At 36.5% G+C, this 21,976-nt stretch overlaps 1 protein-coding gene across 1 annotated transcript; it reads right to left on the bottom strand.

The window, feature by feature from the left end:
• Nucleotides 1–1,819: 1,819 nt before the first annotated feature.
• On the bottom strand, nt 1,820–20,407 carry LOC144235449 (uncharacterized). The gene is given in 5 exon segments (XM_077768998.1): nt 1,820–2,907; nt 8,359–9,708; nt 9,710–9,902; nt 17,628–17,704; nt 20,271–20,407. Coding segments are annotated over 4 exon segments (2,625 nt in total). The 5' UTR covers nt 17,684–17,704; nt 20,271–20,407; the 3' UTR covers nt 1,820–1,881.
• Between the last annotated feature and the right edge of the window lie 1,569 nt (nt 20,408–21,976).

Genomic DNA, 21,976 nt, shown 5'->3' with positions numbered 1-21,976 from the left:
CCCTGGGTAGGTCCTTCAATACAATATTGAATAAAACTGGCAAAAATGGACATTGTGTTTTTTCCAGACGTTAGAGAGAAAATTTTCTATACACCAGTAAATATTAAATTTTGTGATTTTTATAGCAATATATATTATGTCATGATCAGATTAATGAGGTTCCTTAGAAGGTGAAAAGGCAAAATAGAAGGCCCATAAGACAGAAACTCGAGTCTTTATTTTCCTTACATAATTCCCCTGTCACTATATTATCATTTCCTTCTCACAAAATTTCTGTATGTTCTGGAGACCCTGACTTTCCCATGTCTCTCCAGAAGGGCCAGGTGGGGCCAACTTCCATCAAGGCCTCTCAAAGTAGATCACTCCGTGCTACATGCTGAAGGTTTTATTTCCCAGATCCAAATGGCCAGTTATATGCAGCATCAAACACTGTTCACAATGACACAAATCATTTTTTCACATGCTTGCACATCTTTTTGGGATATGTCGTGTTCTCTGCAGAGGTTCCCATACAAAGTCTTACTTCTCAGAGTAAACACTGGGGCCCTGCAGAAAAAGTGTCAGCTAAGCAGGACATATGGAGGAATCAAGTAGGAATTTTATTGCAGAAATCATATTTAGCCACACTGGTCACAACATCCCTGCCACAGAGGATGCTCTCCTAAAGATTCTTATGGGAGAAGAATTCGTGCCACAACAAAGTATAAAGAAACATTTTAGAGAAAGCTGGTGGGATTTTTACGTCCTGATTCATACTTACCCATGTAAGCTATCCCAGGCACATCTTCCACATTCCCTATGGGAGGACCACTCACTTCTCAGGAAAAAGAATTGGTGCTTCAGGAAAAGGGTAAATCAGGATCGGTGGTGGTATCACACAGGGTCTTTATGTGCAAATACCATAATTTATACGCGTTTGCAAAATAACATAAGTAAAAGTGAAGTCTCCATAATAGTATGAGTTAGGCCACCAGGCACTAGAGCAGTGAAATGGACAAAGAGAATAGGAAATCAGGGAAATCAGACACAGTGTCTGGAATGCAAATCAAGTTTAAATGTGGACACATGGTTATTAGCAACCTCCTGCAAAAGAACAGAGAGGAAAGATACATAAAACATGAGCTAATGACATGTTCTCTGCCAGAACTCCATAGATAGATGAGGCAACAAATACTGTGGATGAAAAAAGGCTTCCCTGAAGTCACACAATCAATGAGTAATGGAATAAGCATTAAAACCTATGACCATCCGTGTCTTTCCATCACACTAAAGTCCTAGAGGGGAGGAGTAAATCAGAGAAACAGCAAGAAGAGTCAATTCCAAGATCCTAGGTCCATCCACTGACACAGATCAACTTATATTCTTGAATCGAAAAACAAAAAGACCACATCTATTGACCTTATTAATACATTTTTCCATCTATCTACAAGAATATATTTCTTTTCTTACATGTACCTTTACAGGTGACAATCAAATTCTTCTGTCAAGCACAGTTTCTAGGTTGTGGCATCTACTGAGTCAGGCTTTCTTCTTGTACTCTATAGGGAATTACTTCACAGACATTATTATGCCAAGCTAACATTAATAATATTACCACTGGCCCAATTCTTATTATGTAACATAATCACAAATATGTAACTTCAAAATAGACTATATATGTAACTTGTATAATTAATTCAGTTCATAATCTCAGAAGTCTTATTTACATGCCAGTGAAAATGTCCATTATTTATATAACTGAGATGTTTGTATTATCTTTGATAAAAAAAATACATTAGAAACTTTATTTCTAGAAACTTTATTTCTCATGAAATCCCTAAGTTTGTGGTATTTATCATGGCTTAAGCACATACTGAAGATTTTTCTGTGCTTAGTCCATCCTTATGATTTTACCACCGTATGAATTCTCTGATGGACAGTGAGCTGTGACTTCTGGATGAAGGCTTTCCCACAGATAGCACATTGATAGGGTCTTTCCCCAGTATGAATTCTCTGATGTAAAGCAAGGTCTGACTTCTGGGAAAAGGCCTTTCCACATTCAGCACATATGTAAGGTTTCTCTCCTGTATGAATTCGCTGATGCCCTGGGAGGTGGGACTTCTGAGAGAAGGCTTTCCCACATTCACTGCATATATAAGGTTTTTCTCCTGTGTGAATTCTCTGATGTCCAATGAGATGTGATTTCTGACAGAAGGCTTTTCCACATTCGCTGCATTTATAGGGTTTTTCTCCAGTATGTGTTCTCTGATGAATGATGAGCTGTGACTTCCGGGAGAAGGTCTTCCCACATTCAGTACATTCATAAGGTTTCTCCCCAGTATGAATTAACTGATGTGTAATGAGTTCTGTCTTCCTGCTGAAGGCTTCCTCACATTGAGCACATTTGTAGGGTTTCTCCCCAGTGTGAATTCTTTTATGTATAATGAGGTGGGACTTCTCGCAGAAGGCTTTCCCGCATTCAGTACATTCATATGGCTTCTCTTCAGTATGAGCTCTATGATGTATAATCAGCTGTGACTTCTGGGAGAAGGCCTTCCCACACTCTCTACATTCATAAGGTTTTTCACCAGTATGTATTCTCTGATGCATAATGAGAGGTGATTTCTGGGAGAAGGCTTTCCCACAGTCACTACATTCATATGGTTTCTCCCCAGTGTGAACTCTCTGATGTGTAATGAGGGAAGATTTTTGAAAGAAGGCTTTTCCACATTCAGAACATTCGTAAGGTTTCTCTCCAGTATGAATTCTCTGATGTACAATGAGATGTGACTTTTCACTGAAGGCTTTCCCACATGCACCACAATCATATGGTTTCTCTCCAGTATGAATTCTTTGATGTATAATGAATTGTGACTTTTTTAGAAAAGATTTTCCACATTCAATGCATATATAGGTCTTCTCTCCAGTTTCAACATTCCCATATTGAAAAAGAGACTGTTTATTGCTGATCATCTTTTCACATTGACTATCTTCACAGCGTTTAACTCCAATATGAATTTTTTCAGGCTTAGAATAGTAAGAAATAGGTGTGCTCTCACATCTAAAATTCTCAACAATGTTTTTTCTAGCATAACCCCTATTACAACTGAATAAGTTTATATTAGGTATCAAGCTCTTTTCAAATGAGTCACATTTATACAGTCTTTGTCTTGAAGCACCTGGGTCTGTGCAGTCAGACCTAGATGTGCAGTCATGAAATATTTGTCCTGATAACTTATATGTGTAACCTGATTCTTCAATAACTCTTTTAGTTTTTGATGACCACGACTTGACTGAGAAGTCTGTCTTTATTTTCCTGATCTCTCTCCATCTGGTCATCACTCTGCCAAATCTTAAAAATGGAATACAGTGAATGATCCCTTTTTACACTTTCCAATATCTCCTTATAGAAGGAAACATCTCCAGGTATATCCACTTGAGGGTTGTCAAGTCTAGTCTCCTCTCTGAAAGAATAAAGACATAAAATCAAACAGATATAAAGATTTAGTAGAGGACAAATGGATGATACAGGATGGTCTAAGAGACAGAGAACTGGGAAGGCAACAGGCCATTTAAAACATGTAAATTAATAATATGAGAAATTAAAAATGGACTTTACTTCTAATAGTAATGGCATGCAGTAGTTGAATTCTCCTTCCCAAAAAACAAGTACGAAAACAAAGAAAATGATTTAAAAAAAATAAACAACAACCAATTCATGGTACTGAAAAACTACCAAAGGCAGGTCATTAGCTGAAAAGTGCTTATTCACCAAAAACTTCTTTATTAGATAAGAATGGGGAGCTTGTGAAATTTTTTTCTCAGGTTTTCCCATCTCAGCCATCCTACTTTATGGGGCATTGAAAGATAACAAAAATCCACAGGATATCCAATACAGTTTAATGCTGTTAGCAGAGCAGTTCCATCATCATACTGTAACCCCTACAGATATACTACATGTATGTAGAGACTAAAGTATGAATAAAAATCAATAGGGGAGTTAAAATGGTATACTAAAAAACATTCTTTTAACACAAGACAGGAAAAGAAAAAGGACCAAAAGAGATTAAACAAACAGAAAACAAATAGCAAAATGGTAAATATAAATCAAAACAAATCAATAATTACATTAACTGGAAATGGAATAATACTACAGTCAGAAACTGTCAGGCTGGACAAAACAGTTAAGAATCAACTATACACTGTCTATAATAACATCACTTTATTATTTTTTAAATAGTTATTATTTTGAGAGAGAGTGCAAGTTCATGAGGAGGAACAGAGAGAGAAGGAGACAGAATCCCGTACTGTCGGCTCAGAGCCCAAAGCAGGGATCAATCTCACAAACTGAGAGATGATGACCTGAGCTGAAATCAACAGTTAAACGGTTAACCAACTAAGCTACCCAGGAACCCCAAGAAATAAACTTTAAATTCAAAGACAAATAGGCTGAAAATAAAAGAATGGGGAGAAAAACATCATGCAAACTCTTAAGCCTAAGAGGTGAAGTAGCTATGTTAATATTACACAATATTCAAGATAACAAATATTATTAGAAACAGATGTATTACAAAATTGCAAAAGGAGATTTGCAAGAAGATATAACAATTATAAATGTATTTGTACCTAACCACAGATGCCTACAACACACAAATCAAAACTAACAAAAATGAAAAGAAAAAAGATAAATTAATAATTATGTCTAGAGATTTCAACATCTCTCTCACAATGATGTATAAAAGAAGTAAACAAACAGACAAAGAAACAATAAGCATCAATAAACCTGACATCTACAGATACCCCATCCAACAACAAAATACACATTCATTTCAAGAATACATAAAAGAAACATCAGAATAGACTATATGCGGGTTTCAAAACAAGTTGTAATAATTTTATGAGGACAGAAATCATACAGCATACATTCTCCAACCATAATGAAATTAGAAAGAAATTATCAAAAAGGAATCTCGAAAGTTCCCCCAAATGTTTAGAAAATAACATACTTGTAAATAACCTATATGTCAAAAAGTCCAATAAGAAATTAGAAAATAACTTGAATGAAAATGAAAACAGTATGTCAAAACTTGTGAGACACAGAGCAATACTTAGAGAACAAATTATATGACGGTGATCCTCATTTTGCATGATTCTGACATGCATGAATTTCAGTACAGTTTCGTTAAGTAATACCAGTCTGGCAACAACACAGTTCATGTCCAATGAACTTTTTTTCTTTTTATTTATTTATTTAAAAATAAATTTTTAATGTTAATTTATTTTTAAGAGAGAGACAGAGCATGAGCAGGAGAGGGTAGGAGAGAGAGGGAGATGCAGAATCCAAGCAGGCTCCAGGCTCAGAGCCTGATGTGGGGCTCGAACTCACGGTGAGATAATGCCCTGAGCTAAAGTCAGGTGCTCAACTGACTGAGCCACCCAGGTGCCCCCACAGTTCATGTTTTAATTACCCCAGTATACTCCTGTGATTAATAGGGTAAAGTATAAACTTCACTGCCAGCATTTGAGTCCACAAATCCACTATGTAAATAACAGATACACATCATGATCAGTACTCAATCATTTCACTTTTTTCAAAGTCTGTTATCAATTATTAATTCTACATCTGTTATCCAATATATATACAGAATGCAAAGTATATAAGTGCGTTTCCTCTTTGTCTTCTAGTGATAAACTCACATGACATTTTACAAAAATGGTAACCGTAAGAGGGAACTGGCCTACAAAGATGAAAATGCAACAAAGAAACACCACTAACAACACTGGATGCGGTTAGAAGATAGATGATCATGGAAATGTTGGCATTGCCACCATTAATTAAGTCTTTAGGTATGTAGCCAGAATAACTAAGTGAAGGCAAAAATTAATTGACATAAATTCTTGGGTTGTAAGGAAAAGAATAAATATATTACAGAGAAAGTGACCCTGGAAAATATCTTCACAGTATCTTGGACATAACTCACAACACTGAAAAGAAGAAGAGTAAAATCTTGGTAGTTGATCCAACCTTAGAAGAGTTTGATAATTCAGTAAGATATAGAAAACAGCTTCACTTCCTACCATAAGTTATACAAGGATAAGCAGGTAGACATTGCTCAAACTACTCTATATAGGACTGTTGAAAAAAATAAAATATATTTTCAGTGCTACCAATATTTTAACATTGAGCATCTGACTTTGGCTCAGGTCATGGTCTCATGTATCGTGAGGTCAAGCCCCACTTTGGGTTTTGTGCTGACAGCTGACAGCCTGTAGCGCACTTCAGATTCTGTCTCTGTTTCTCTCTCTCTGTCTCTCCCCTGCTCGCACAGTCTCTCTCTCACATATAAATAAACATAAAAAATTAAAAAAAAAACAATTAGTTTATTAATAAGTTATCAGAATACCAGACCAATTTATAAAAATCACTTACATTTCCATACATTTGCAATGGACAATCCAAAAATGAAATTAACAACACAATTCCATTTATAATAGCATCAAATAGAATAAAATACCAAGAAATAAATTTAACAAGTATGAAACTTATACTTGAAAACTACTGTCAAAAAAAATTAATGATCTAAAAAATTATATGCTCCCATTGATTGGAAGATTTAATATTGTTAAGACAGCAATACTACTCAAATTGATCTAAAAATTCAACCAATTCCTATCAGAATCTAAGGATATTTATTTGTAGAAATGGATACTCTTTATTCCAAAATTCACATGAACCCTGAAGAGCCAATATTTCCAGTCTTGAAAAAGAAAAACAATGTTGGAAGAATGACATTTCCCAATTTCAACACTTATTACAAGCAACAACAGTCAAGAGACGGGCACTAAGACAGATATACAGATAGGCAAAATAGGAGAGTCAGAAATAAACTCTTTCATTTATGGCGAACTGATTTTTGGCAAGGGTGCCAAGACCATTCAATGGGAAAAGAAAATCACTTCAGTAAATGGTGCTGGAACAAATTCATCCTATGAGGCCAGCATTACCCTGATTCCCAAACCAGATAAAGATACCACAAAAAAGAGACCTATAGGCCAACATCTCTGATGAATATAGATGCAAAAATCCTCAACAAATTATTAACAAACTGAATTCAACAATACATTAAAACAATCATTCACCACAATCAAGTGGGATTTATTCCCAGGATGTAAGAGTGGTTCAATATTTGCCAAAAAATCAACTGATGTGTCCCATCAATAAGAGAAAGGATAAAGTCATATGATCATGTCAATGGATGCAGAAAAAACATCCTACAAAGTAAAATATTTATTTATAATAAAAACCCTCAACAAAGCGGGTGTAGAGAGAACTTATACAACTCAACACCCACTTGCAGGAAGACATTTGCAACTACGTGGATGGAACTGGAGGATACTATGCTGAGTGAAATTAGTCAAACAAAGACAAATATCATATGACTTCACTCATATGTGGAATTTAAGATACAAAACAGATGAACATAAGGGAAGGGAAGCAAAACTAATATAAAAAACACAGAGAGGGACACAACATAGGAGACTCTTAGATAAGAGACTCTGAGGGAACAAATTGAAGGTTGCTGGAGGGGCTGTGGGTGGGGGGACGGGTAAGGGGCATTAAGGAAGATACTTATTAGGATGAGTACTGGGTGTTATACACAGGGGATATCCGAATCACTGGAATCTACTCCTGAAAACATTATTGCACTATATGCTAACTAACTTGGATGTAAATTAAAAATAAATAAACAAATAAATAACAATGGGCAAACACAGGGGATATCCGAATCACTGGAATCTACTCCTGAAAACATTATTGCACTATATGCTAACTAACTTGGATGTAAATTAAAAATAAATAAACAAATANCTATTGACCTTATTAATACATTTTTCCATCTATCTACAAGAATATATTTCTTTTCTTACATGTACCTTTACAGGTGACAATCAAATTCTTCTGTCAAGCACAGTTTCTAGGTTGTGGCATCTACTGAGTCAGGCTTTCTTCTTGTACTCTATAGGGAATTACTTCACAGACATTATTATGCCAAGCTAACATTAATAATATTACCACTGGCCCAATTCTTATTATGTAACATAATCACAAATATGTAACTTCAAAATAGACTATATATGTAACTTGTATAATTAATTCAGTTCATAATCTCAGAAGTCTTATTTACATGCCAGTGAAAATGTCCATTATTTATATAACTGAGATGTTTGTATTATCTTTGATAAAAAAAATACATTAGAAACTTTATTTCTAGAAACTTTATTTCTCATGAAATCCCTAAGTTTGTGGTATTTATCATGGCTTAAGCACATACTGAAGATTTTTCTGTGCTTAGTCCATCCTTATGATTTTACCACCGTATGAATTCTCTGATGGACAGTGAGCTGTGACTTCTGGATGAAGGCTTTCCCACAGATAGCACATTGATAGGGTCTTTCCCCAGTATGAATTCTCTGATGTAAAGCAAGGTCTGACTTCTGGGAAAAGGCCTTTCCACATTCAGCACATATGTAAGGTTTCTCTCCTGTATGAATTCGCTGATGCCCTGGGAGGTGGGACTTCTGAGAGAAGGCTTTCCCACATTCACTGCATATATAAGGTTTTTCTCCTGTGTGAATTCTCTGATGTCCAATGAGATGTGATTTCTGACAGAAGGCTTTTCCACATTCGCTGCATTTATAGGGTTTTTCTCCAGTATGTGTTCTCTGATGAATGATGAGCTGTGACTTCCGGGAGAAGGTCTTCCCACATTCAGTACATTCATAAGGTTTCTCCCCAGTATGAATTAACTGATGTGTAATGAGTTCTGTCTTCCTGCTGAAGGCTTCCTCACATTGAGCACATTTGTAGGGTTTCTCCCCAGTGTGAATTCTTTTATGTATAATGAGGTGGGACTTCTCGCAGAAGGCTTTCCCGCATTCAGTACATTCATATGGCTTCTCTTCAGTATGAGCTCTATGATGTATAATCAGCTGTGACTTCTGGGAGAAGGCCTTCCCACACTCTCTACATTCATAAGGTTTTTCACCAGTATGTATTCTCTGATGCATAATGAGAGGTGATTTCTGGGAGAAGGCTTTCCCACAGTCACTACATTCATATGGTTTCTCCCCAGTGTGAACTCTCTGATGTGTAATGAGGGAAGATTTTTGAAAGAAGGCTTTTCCACATTCAGAACATTCGTAAGGTTTCTCTCCAGTATGAATTCTCTGATGTACAATGAGATGTGACTTTTCACTGAAGGCTTTCCCACATGCACCACAATCATATGGTTTCTCTCCAGTATGAATTCTTTGATGTATAATGAATTGTGACTTTTTTAGAAAAGATTTTCCACATTCAATGCATATATAGGTCTTCTCTCCAGTTTCAACATTCCCATATTGAAAAAGAGACTGTTTATTGCTGATCATCTTTTCACATTGACTATCTTCACAGCGTTTAACTCCAATATGAATTTTTTCAGGCTTAGAATAGTAAGAAATAGGTGTGCTCTCACATCTAAAATTCTCAACAATGTTTTTTCTAGCATAACCCCTATTACAACTGAATAAGTTTATATTAGGTATCAAGCTCTTTTCAAATGAGTCACATTTATACAGTCTTTGTCTTGAAGCACCTGGGTCTGTGCAGTCAGACCTAGATGTGCAGTCATGAAATATTTGTCCTGATAACTTATATGTGTAACCTGATTCTTCAATAACTCTTTTAGTTTTTGATGACCACGACTTGACTGAGAAGTCTGTCTTTATTTTCCTGATCTCTCTCCATCTGGTCATCACTCTGCCAAATCTTAAAAATGGAATACAGTGAATGATCCCTTTTTACACTTTCCAATATCTCCTTATAGAAGGAAACATCTCCAGGTATATCCACTTGAGGGTTGTCAAGTCTAGTCTCCTCTCTGAAAGAATAAAGACATAAAATCAAACAGATATAAAGATTTAGTAGAGGACAAATGGATGATACAGGATGGTCTAAGAGACAGAGAACTGGGAAGGCAACAGGCCATTTAAAACATGTAAATTAATAATATGAGAAATTAAAAATGGACTTTACTTCTAATAGTAATGGCATGCAGTAGTTGAATTCTCCTTCCCAAAAAACAAGTACGAAAACAAAGAAAATGATTTAAAAAAAATAAACAACAACCAATTCATGGTACTGAAAAACTACCAAAGGCAGGTCATTAGCTGAAAAGTGCTTATTCACCAAAAACTTCTTTATTAGATAAGAATGGGGAGCTTGTGAAATTTTTTTCTCAGGTTTTCCCATCTCAGCCATCCTACTTTATGGGGCATTGAAAGATAACAAAAATCCACAGGATATCCAATACAGTTTAATGCTGTTAGCAGAGCAGTTCCATCATCATACTGTAACCCCTACAGATATACTACATGTATGTAGAGACTAAAGTATGAATAAAAATCAATAGGGGAGTTAAAATGGTATACTAAAAAACATTCTTTTAACACAAGACAGGAAAAGAAAAAGGACCAAAAGAGATTAAACAAACAGAAAACAAATAGCAAAATGGTAAATATAAATCAAAACAAATCAATAATTACATTAACTGGAAATGGAATAATACTACAGTCAGAAACTGTCAGGCTGGACAAAACAGTTAAGAATCAACTATACACTGTCTATAATAACATCACTTTATTATTTTTTAAATAGTTATTATTTTGAGAGAGAGTGCAAGTTCATGAGGAGGAACAGAGAGAGAAGGAGACAGAATCCCGTACTGTCGGCTCAGAGCCCAAAGCAGGGATCAATCTCACAAACTGAGAGATGATGACCTGAGCTGAAATCAACAGTTAAACGGTTAACCAACTAAGCTACCCAGGAACCCCAAGAAATAAACTTTAAATTCAAAGACAAATAGGCTGAAAATAAAAGAATGGGGAGAAAAACATCATGCAAACTCTTAAGCCTAAGAGGTGAAGTAGCTATGTTAATATTACACAATATTCAAGATAACAAATATTATTAGAAACAGATGTATTACAAAATTGCAAAAGGAGATTTGCAAGAAGATATAACAATTATAAATGTATTTGTACCTAACCACAGATGCCTACAACACACAAATCAAAACTAACAAAAATGAAAAGAAAAAAGATAAATTAATAATTATGTCTAGAGATTTCAACATCTCTCTCACAATGATGTATAAAAGAAGTAAACAAACAGACAAAGAAACAATAAGCATCAATAAACCTGACATCTACAGATACCCCATCCAACAACAAAATACACATTCATTTCAAGAATACATAAAAGAAACATCAGAATAGACTATATGCGGGTTTCAAAACAAGTTGTAATAATTTTATGAGGACAGAAATCATACAGCATACATTCTCCAACCATAATGAAATTAGAAAGAAATTATCAAAAAGGAATCTCGAAAGTTCCCCCAAATGTTTAGAAAATAACATACTTGTAAATAACCTATATGTCAAAAAGTCCAATAAGAAATTAGAAAATAACTTGAATGAAAATGAAAACAGTATGTCAAAACTTGTGAGACACAGAGCAATACTTAGAGAACAAATTATATGACGGTGATCCTCATTTTGCATGATTCTGACATGCATGAATTTCAGTACAGTTTCGTTAAGTAATACCAGTCTGGCAACAACACAGTTCATGTCCAATGAACTTTTTTTCTTTTTATTTATTTATTTAAAAATAAATTTTTAATGTTAATTTATTTTTAAGAGAGAGACAGAGCATGAGCAGGAGAGGGTAGGAGAGAGAGGGAGATGCAGAATCCAAGCAGGCTCCAGGCTCAGAGCCTGATGTGGGGCTCGAACTCACGGTGAGATAATGCCCTGAGCTAAAGTCAGGTGCTCAACTGACTGAGCCACCCAGGTGCCCCCACAGTTCATGTTTTAATTACCCCAGTATACTCCTGTGATTAATAGGGTAAAGTATAAACTTCACTGCCAGCATTTGAGTCCACAAATCCACTATGTAAATAACAGATACACATCATGATCAGTACTCAATCATTTCACTTTTTTCAAAGTCTGTTATCAATTATTAATTCTACATCTGTTATCCAATATATATACAGAATGCAAAGTATATAAGTGCGTTTCCTCTTTGTCTTCTAGTGATAAACTCACATGACATTTTACAAAAATGGTAACCGTAAGAGGGAACTGGCCTACAAAGATGAAAATGCAACAAAGAAACACCACTAACAACACTGGATGCGGTTAGAAGATAGATGATCATGGAAATGTTGGCATTGCCACCATTAATTAAGTCTTTAGGTATGTAGCCAGAATAACTAAGTGAAGGCAAAAATTAATTGACATAAATTCTTGGGTTGTAAGGAAAAGAATAAATATATTACAGAGAAAGTGACCCTGGAAAATATCTTCACAGTATCTTGGACATAACTCACAACACTGAAAAGAAGAAGAGTAAAATCTTGGTAGTTGATCCAACCTTAGAAGAGTTTGATAATTCAGTAAGATATAGAAAACAGCTTCACTTCCTACCATAAGTTATACAAGGATAAGCAGGTAGACATTGCTCAAACTACTCTATATAGGACTGTTGAAAAAAATAAAATATATTTTCAGTGCTACCAATATTTTAACATTGAGCATCTGACTTTGGCTCAGGTCATGGTCTCATGTATCGTGAGGTCAAGCCCCACTTTGGGTTTTGTGCTGACAGCTGACAGCCTGTAGCGCACTTCAGATTCTGTCTCTGTTTCTCTCTCTCTGTCTCTCCCCTGCTCGCACAGTCTCTCTCTCACATATAAATAAACATAAAAAATTAAAAAAAAAACAATTAGTTTATTAATAAGTTATCAGAATACCAGACCAATTTATAAAAATCACTTACATTTCCATACATTTGCAATGGACAATCCAAAAATGAAATTAACAACACAATTCCATTTATAATAGCATCAAATAGAATAAAATACCAAGAAATAAATTTAACAAGTATGAAACTTATACTTGAAAACTACTGTCAAAAAAAATTAATGATCTAAAAAATTATATGCTCCCATTGATTGGAAGATTTAATATTGTTAAGACAGCAATACTACTCAAATTGATCTAAAAATTCAACCAATTCCTATCAGAATCTAAGGATATTTATTTGTAGAAATGGATACTCTTTATTCCAAAATTCACATGAACCCTGAAGAGCCAATATTTCCAGTCTTGAAAAAGAAAAACAATGTTGGAAGAATGACATTTCCCAATTTCAACACTTATTACAAGCAACAACAGTCAAGAGACGGGCACTAAGACAGATATACAGATAGGCAAAATAGGAGAGTCAGAAATAAACTCTTTCATTTATGGCGAACTGATTTTTGGCAAGGGTGCCAAGACCATTCAATGGGAAAAGAAAATCACTTCAGTAAATGGTGCTGGAACAAATTCATCCTATGAGGCCAGCATTACCCTGATTCCCAAACCAGATAAAGATACCACAAAAAAGAGACCTATAGGCCAACATCTCTGATGAATATAGATGCAAAAATCCTCAACAAATTATTAACAAACTGAATTCAACAATACATTAAAACAATCATTCACCACAATCAAGTGGGATTTATTCCCAGGATGTAAGAGTGGTTCAATATTTGCCAAAAAATCAACTGATGTGTCCCATCAATAAGAGAAAGGATAAAGTCATATGATCATGTCAATGGATGCAGAAAAAACATCCTACAAAGTAAAATATTTATTTATAATAAAAACCCTCAACAAAGCGGGTGTAGAGAGAACTTATACAACTCAACACCCACTTGCAGGAAGACATTTGCAACTACGTGGATGGAACTGGAGGATACTATGCTGAGTGAAATTAGTCAAACAAAGACAAATATCATATGACTTCACTCATATGTGGAATTTAAGATACAAAACAGATGAACATAAGGGAAGGGAAGCAAAACTAATATAAAAAACACAGAGAGGGACACAACATAGGAGACTCTTAGATAAGAGACTCTGAGGGAACAAATTGAAGGTTGCTGGAGGGGCTGTGGGTGGGGGGACGGGTAAGGGGCATTAAGGAAGATACTTATTAGGATGAGTACTGGGTGTTATACACAGGGGATATCCGAATCACTGGAATCTACTCCTGAAAACATTATTGCACTATATGCTAACTAACTTGGATGTAAATTAAAAATAAATAAACAAATAAATAACAATGGGCAAAAGACATGAACAGACATTTCTCCAAAGATGACATCCAGATGGCCAAAAGACACAAAAAGCAAAAAGATGATCAATATCGCTCATCAGGGAAATGCAAATCAAAATGACAATGAGATATTTACCTCATACTTGTCGGAATGGCTAAAATCAAAAGTTCTATGTTAACTAAAATTTAAATTAAAAAAAAAAGTGGGGCAGGGGCTCAAGAAACAACAAATGTTGGTGAGGATGTCAAGAAAAAGGAACACCTGTACATTGCTAGTGGGAATGCAAACTGGTACACCACTGTGGAAGACAGTACGGAGGTTCCTCAAAAAATTAAAAACAGAACTACCCTATGATCCAGTAATCACAATACTGGGTATTTACCCAAAGAATACAAAAACACTAATTCAAAGGGATACATGCACCCCTATGTTTATTGCAGCATTATTTACAATAGCCAAATTATGGAAGCAGCCCAAGTGTCCATCAACAGATGAACAGATACAGAAGATGTGGTTTATATACACAATGGAATATTACTAAGCCATAAGAAAGAATGAAATCTTGCCATCTGCAACAATATGTATGGATCTAGAGTATAAGGCTGAATGAAATAAGCCAGTCAGAGAAAGGCAAATACCGTTTGATTTCACTCATATGGAATTTAAGAAACAAAACAAATGAACAAAAGAAAAAACAAACAAAAAAGAGACAAACCAAAACCAGAGTCAACTACAGAGAACAAACTGATGGTTAGCAGAGGGGAGGTGGGTATGGGATGGATGAAATAGGATAAGGGGATTAAGAGTACACTTATCTTGATGAGAACTGAATAATACATGGAATTTTTGAATCACTCTATTGTACACCTGAAACTAATACAACACTGTATTTAAGTATACTGGTATTAAAAAAATAAATGAAAACATGTCATCATCAAAAGATAAACAAACAAACAAATAAAATGGTACTGGAACACCTGGATTGCCACATGTGAAAGAATGAAGTTGGACCCTTACTTCATACCATGTGCAAAAATTAATCCAAAATGTATCAAAGACCTAAATGTAAGAACATTAACAGCATAAAACTTTTAGGAAAAAAACATAAGGGTAAACCTTCATGACCTTGGATTTGGTAATGGATTATTGGATATGACAGCGATAGCACAAGGAACAACAAAAAACCCAGAAAAACTGGGCTTCATCAAAATTAAAAATTCTTGTGCGTCAAAGGACACTATCAAGAGAGTGAAAAGACAACCCACAGGATGAAGTATTTGCAAATCGCATGTCTGGTTAAGAGACTTAAATCAAATAACTTGAGCAGCTTCCAGGTTGGCAAACACACGGCCGGTGCTGGGAGAGTGGTGCACCTGGAAAGGGAATGGAAGCTTTGCGCCCCTCCACCATACCTGCCCTGCGTTCCTCCTCCATCTGGGTGTTCCTGGGTTATATATTCTTTTACAGTACACAGACAATCTAGGGAAAGCTCAGAAGAGCCTTGTGAGTTCTCCAGGTTCCTCTTCCCCTGTATCAGTGACAAGTTGGACAGCAGATGGTGTGAACTTCACTCAGTTTGGATTCTTGTGAGACCATGTGGAGCATCCCCCCGCCAAACTATGTTGGCTATGTAGCATGTAAAGGAAACAAACACTTGTCGTGTTAAGGCACTGGCATGTGGAAGGTAATTTGTAATACAGTGTTTCTAGCCTGTCCTAATTAATACTAAAATCAGTACCAGTGGACAACAAAAAAGAACTCCATACAAAACACTTCATTTATATAAAGAACTTTACATAAAAGTTCCATATAGGTTCTATGTAGGAATTTCATGTATATAAAGAATTCTTACAACTCATTAATAAAAAGACAAATTATTCAAAATAGAAAAAGGATCTCAACAGACTATTTTGCAAAGATGATACATAATGGTAAATAAGCAAATGAAAATATGCTCAACATAATTAGTCATCAGGGACCATTTTAGTTAAACACAAAGTTGATGTATGACCCAGCAATCCCATTCCTAGGTACATACCGAAGAAAAAAGTAAAACCTACATCTACCCAAAAACTTATGCATGAATGTTTACGGTAGCATTATTCATGTTGCCCAAAGGTGGAAACAGGCCAAATATCCATTGACTGAAGAATGGATAACCAAATGTAGTACAACCATTTAATGGAATATTATTCAGCAAAAAAGGAATGAAGGACTCATACATGCTATAATGTGGATGAACCTCAAAAATAGTACGCTAACTGGAAGAAGCCAGTCACAAATGAAATATCAAGGGGCGCCTGAGTGGCTCAATTGGTTAAGTGTCCAACTCTTGGTTTTGGCTCAGGTCATGATCTCACAGTTTCATGGGTTCGAGCCCCATGTCACGCTTTGTGCTGGTGGTGCAGAATCCACCTGGGATTCTCTCTCTCCCTCTCTCTCTGCCCTCCCCCTGCCTCACACTGTCTCTCTCTCAAAATAAATAAATAAAACTTAAGAAAAGACATTTAATAAATGAAATATCAAGAGTAGGCAAATCAACAGAGACAGAAAGTAGAATAGTGGTTCCTTAGGGCTAGGAGATGGGAAATGGGTGTGATAGCTACAGAGTATAAGATTCTTTTGTAGGTGATAAAAGTGTTTTTAAAATTGACTGTGGCAATTGTTATACATTATCTGTGAATACACTAAAAACACTGAATTGTTAACTTTGGGTCAATTATAAGGCATGTGAGCTGTATCTCAAAGTTGTGTAAACAAAAATAGTAACAGAAAATTTCAGAGTACAGCTAATGAAACTTTAACTGTCTGTATTCATACCATGTATCCATGCTTATATTCCACCAGTCCCAAATAAATACCTTTTATTGAAGTTAAGTAAGCCTAACAAATTTCTGCCAGAAAAGCCATAATGATTCCTAACTCCAAGAATTTACACACTTCCATTCCTAGAGCTTGCTTTCACCTTCCTCCTGCCTAACCCACACTTCAATATACTTCAGAGTGGCTGGTTCATGCTCGGGAAACATGCCTTCTTAAGTTATGCCACATCTCTTTAGACTATAATTTTCACTTAACTCCTAAAACATTGGTCATGCAATTTTATACAGCCATGAACTTTGATGTCTTATCTTTCCATGTACAACCTATGTTCCTGAAAAGCATCTGATTCCTAGTGCCTTTGAATGTCTTCTAGAAAGGCACTAAAGACATGATTGTTGAGTGAATCTTTCAGAAACTTCTCTTGTCTTCATGGCTCACTATTACTTACTGAGTTGTTGAAAACTTAGCTACACGTTCAGCACAGGAGCAGGAAGGATTAGGAACTGACAACTGGGTGGAAGCCTAAGTCTCAGCCACTAGCCAATTAGAAACAAAAAACAAAGAAACTGAGATTTCACCTCCGTTGTCTCCCACCTGCCAGATTTTTACCTGGGTAGATCCAATCTGATATGTCTCTTCCCCTTGTTCCAGCTTGGAGATGACATCTGGTTTGGAAACTGGATGCCCTATTATAGAGAAATCAGAGAGGAATTGGGTTGGCTGCAATGTAGAAAAAAGGTTCTATTTTAGGAGCCCCACAATGAAGCAGTCCAGCTGGCCCTCAGCAGAGTAATAACCTGCTGGAAATGAGACTGGAGAGAGAATGACTGGAGAACAGAGAGCACAAAATCAGTCATTACATGTCAGGAATCCACTCAACTTGATCAAATGAGAAGAGAGAGGCACCAGCTCAGATGCTGAGATATGTGGGGAAGCCATCCTTACTCAATGAGACCACGTGGCTGAAGTTCTCCAGCATCACATCTCTGTACAGGGTCCTCTGGGCAGGGTCCAGTTGCTGCCATTCCTCCTTAGTGAAAGCTACAGCCACATCCTCAAATGACAATGGACCCTATAATAGCATGCTCCTGTTCAACCTGAAGTGATCATTCTTGTTTTCACCATTGCATGCAAAACTTTATGCCCAGTCTACCTCACACCTATTCAGAAGAGTGATGTAAAATTCTGTCTTTAGCAAAAAGAGTCAAACACATCAGAAGAACAGAAGAGCAAAAGAGACTTACTGACAAATATGAGTTCAATAAAGGCAGCATTTCAAATAAATAAATTGTTCAACAAATGGTACTGGAAAAAGTGGACATTCAGTTAAATAATAAAGTTGAGACTTTATGTTTTAAAAACAAAAGAAATAATTTCCAGATGGGGGGAAAAAATCTAAGCATCACAAATTATTAATACTGGTTAACTCAGGAAAAAGGGAATTTTAAAATCCCTTTCACTTTATAATTTTTATTTATTTTTATTTTTTTGTATTTCTTAAGTGGTTTTACCAAGTAGGGATAATTCAGGCTAGGACAAAAAAATAGTAAAATTATTTTATAAATTGAAAAGAAACTGAGCAAGAACTGGCATTCAGTTGGGGAGGAGCCACACAAGCCCTGAGACCACAGCAAAAGCTATAGAAAATCAGAGACCCCTGCACTCCCAATGTTTGCCACAGAATTTTAAGTACAGAACTGCCTATTTGAGAGAAATCATTATATTATAGAGAAACAGAAACTCATCATTCCATCTTATCTAGGTTTTATCTCTGGATAAACTGTACCTTAGCTCCTCCAAAGAATAATGCTTATGGAGTTCAGCTCTAAATTTATATCTGTCCTCTAAAAAAATACTTAAAGACACAACCACAAAAAAATCTACTGATATATTTATGCAGAAGTAGAGGTCAGGACATCATCTATAGGAGACTCCCATGCCAAATAAATTTCTTTTTTTCCTAATGGCAAGAATATTTTCACTGAAAATTCAGCTGGTTTGTGGAGAATGCCAAATCATGTATATGATGTTCTCTACCTTTCCACTGTGGCTGCTAGAAAAGATCAAACAAATGTGCACTTTAACTTACACATTTATGTAAAACAGACATAATGTAAATGTAATAAGTATATTTATATAGAACTTATACATAACAAATACATATGTGAACTCTACTAGTGGTTTTATGCATTTCTACATATTACATAGCAACTCATTCCAAGTCTTTGTTCTCTCTACAGTTTCCCTAATTCTAATCTCTAGCTGTCTGCACTTTTCCATTTGATTATATGGAAACCAAGTACAAAATAAGCAAGCAACTCACATGAGACTTGGTCATTTTCTGCTTCTCTTTCAAAAGAGCAGAGGTCTGAGGAATCAGGACTGAGACACAGACTAAGTCTCCAGGGGCCATTTACCATCCAGAAACAACCACCAACAAAAGTCGGATGAAAAACAGGCCGCCCTGTAGAAGGTCATTTGATCCTTATAGAAGGGTCTGTATGTACCATGTGAAAAAAAGTCCTTCTGTGATTATACTATGATCACATAGAACATGTACAAGGTGATTTTTAACTGAATGAATCCAGGTATTCCTGTTGATATACGAACACCTTAATGTTCCCCTTTGAATCAGCAATTCTCTTTGCAATTCTATCCGTAAGACTCTATCATAAGACAATAATCATGTACGCATATGTATGTAAGATTTGACTGTAGATGGAGCAGTTCCCTAACAACAAGAATAGGAATGACCAAGTAGAAAACTAAGGAATGCACCCATATTCCCTACACATAAGCAGCTAGCAAAATTCTAAAGGCTGTTTTACATTTTCCCCTAACCCAGCAAATTATCTTGCCAAGTCAATATTCAAAGATTAAAACTGTTGATTTTGTTGATTTTAACATGTTTTTTGCTTAAGATTTTATTTCTGATTTCCAATAGTGCAGTTGTCTATATAAGAAAATAGTGTGGGGTGCCTGGGTGGCTCAGTCAGTTAAGCATCTGACTTCAGCCCAGGTTGTGATGCATTTCGTAGGTTCAGCCCCGTGTCAGGCTCTGTGCTGACAGCTTGGAGCCTGGAGCCTGCTTCAGATTCTATGTCTTCTTCTCTCTCTGCTCCTCCCCTGGTTGCTCTCTGTCTCCCAAAAATAAATAAATATTAAAAAAAAAAAGAGAGAGAAGAAAGAAAATAGTGACAGGTTAGAACCACTGATAAACAGGAATATAGTAGAGTGCAGAAAGATACTTACCTGGTGAATTCTTCTCAATCCCAGGATGGATCATCCAAAGAAGACTGAACTGGGGTGCCTGGGTGGCTTAGTCGGTTAAGCATCCGACTTTCGCTTAGGTCATGATCTCGCGGTTTGTGGGTTCGAGCCCCGCGTCGGGCTCTGTGCTGACTGCCAGCTCAGAGCCTGGAGCCTGTTTCAGTCTGTGACTCCCTCTCTCTCTGACCCTCCCCTGTTCACGTTGTCTCTCCCTCTCTCCTAGAAATAAATAAAAACATTTTTAAAAAATTAAAAAAAAAAAAAACCAAAAAAACAAAGAAGACTGAACTCATTCACAGAAGTGAGTGCTCCCATGATAGGCAGACTGTCTCATATGGGGTTATCCCAGGCTTTGTCAAAATAAACCTGGAAGGAAACAATCAAATAATCACACTCCTCTCTGGACACTGAGCTCTGAAACAAGTAAATAACAGATGTTTAATAAATGTTTGCTGAACAGAATGTAGAACAATTTCAATCAATAGGAAGAAACAGGGCTGAAATCATACCTCATATGAGAAAAAGCAGTTATCACATTTCAGAGCTGGCCTGGCACTCAAACTCTTCTATTTAACATAATTACACAGAATATCAATATCAGACAAGGCCACTCGGTGACCATGATGGAATAAAACAAAAACAAGCCCTCTCTGAAGTCATGTCTGAACACAGACAAAACATCGACATTGTCCAATCTACAAAACACCCTCTCTCCTTGTTAACATGAGTGATCACTACTTCCTCACCTATTACAGCTTAAACTTCAGGTTGGTCTTTCCTCTCTCTAGATTTACTGAAATTCCCAAACACTGAATTACCCCACCTCCTCACAACATCCAAGTCAGAACAAGGTCCACTCCCTTGGGCCCTCCTCAAAATCACCCAACATAAATCCTGTAAGTTCTTTCTAACACCCTCTTTCTGAGACACTCCCACTTTCCCCATGGTGTAACTAGATTTTAGAGTAATAAATGCAATCTATTCAACTGCAGGGTGTTCCTAGAGGTCTTTGGCTTGAGAGAATTGACAATTTAGATTTCTTTGGTCTTACATTCAAAGGATGTTTTCTTCCGTGAGCGCGTGAGGGATGGAGAGAGATGGTGGTTTGAGAAAAGATCTGAGAAGGGGCTTCAAGGTGGGGGCCACCCCTGACCTGCATAAACTGTAAAGTGAGGTCTTTCTCACTAAACCAGGATTGACCTTTATCAGCCACTGGGTGCTTTAGTGATTCTTACAAGTCACCAAATCACCAGGAGGCAGAAATCACAAATGGCAAAGAGCACTTCCACCAAACCCCCATCACAAGACTAGCCACAAATCATTGGCCACATGGATACTCCAACAGCGCACAGACCTGCCATCCCTGACCCACAGATCAGACAGCTCGCCCTATTACTGACCCCTACATGTATGTATGACCCCAACACTCATCCCAGACTTCCCATTAGACTCCACAGACCTCCAATTACTGACCCTCGCAGATGCCCCCCTCCAATATCAACCCCAGACTTCCTCATGACTCAACTCATAAACCCCGCTTCTACTCCCAGCTCGATTATCAGGTCCCGAAACATCGATCACAGTTTAACCCGGGACAGTCGTCACGCATTAACGTGGATTGACCAATTCTCTTGCTTCCTGTCTGGGTGAACACAGCATAGGATTCTCAAGCATGCGCCCAGGTATAC

This window comes from Crocuta crocuta, unplaced genomic scaffold (genome assembly GCF_008692635.1).
Source record: "Crocuta crocuta isolate KB4526 unplaced genomic scaffold, BGI_CrCroc_1.0 scaffold340, whole genome shotgun sequence".
Taxonomy (NCBI): domain Eukaryota; kingdom Metazoa; phylum Chordata; class Mammalia; order Carnivora; family Hyaenidae; genus Crocuta; species Crocuta crocuta.
Note: the sequence above shows the minus strand (reverse complement) of the source record. Positions and strands in the feature narration are given on the sequence as shown.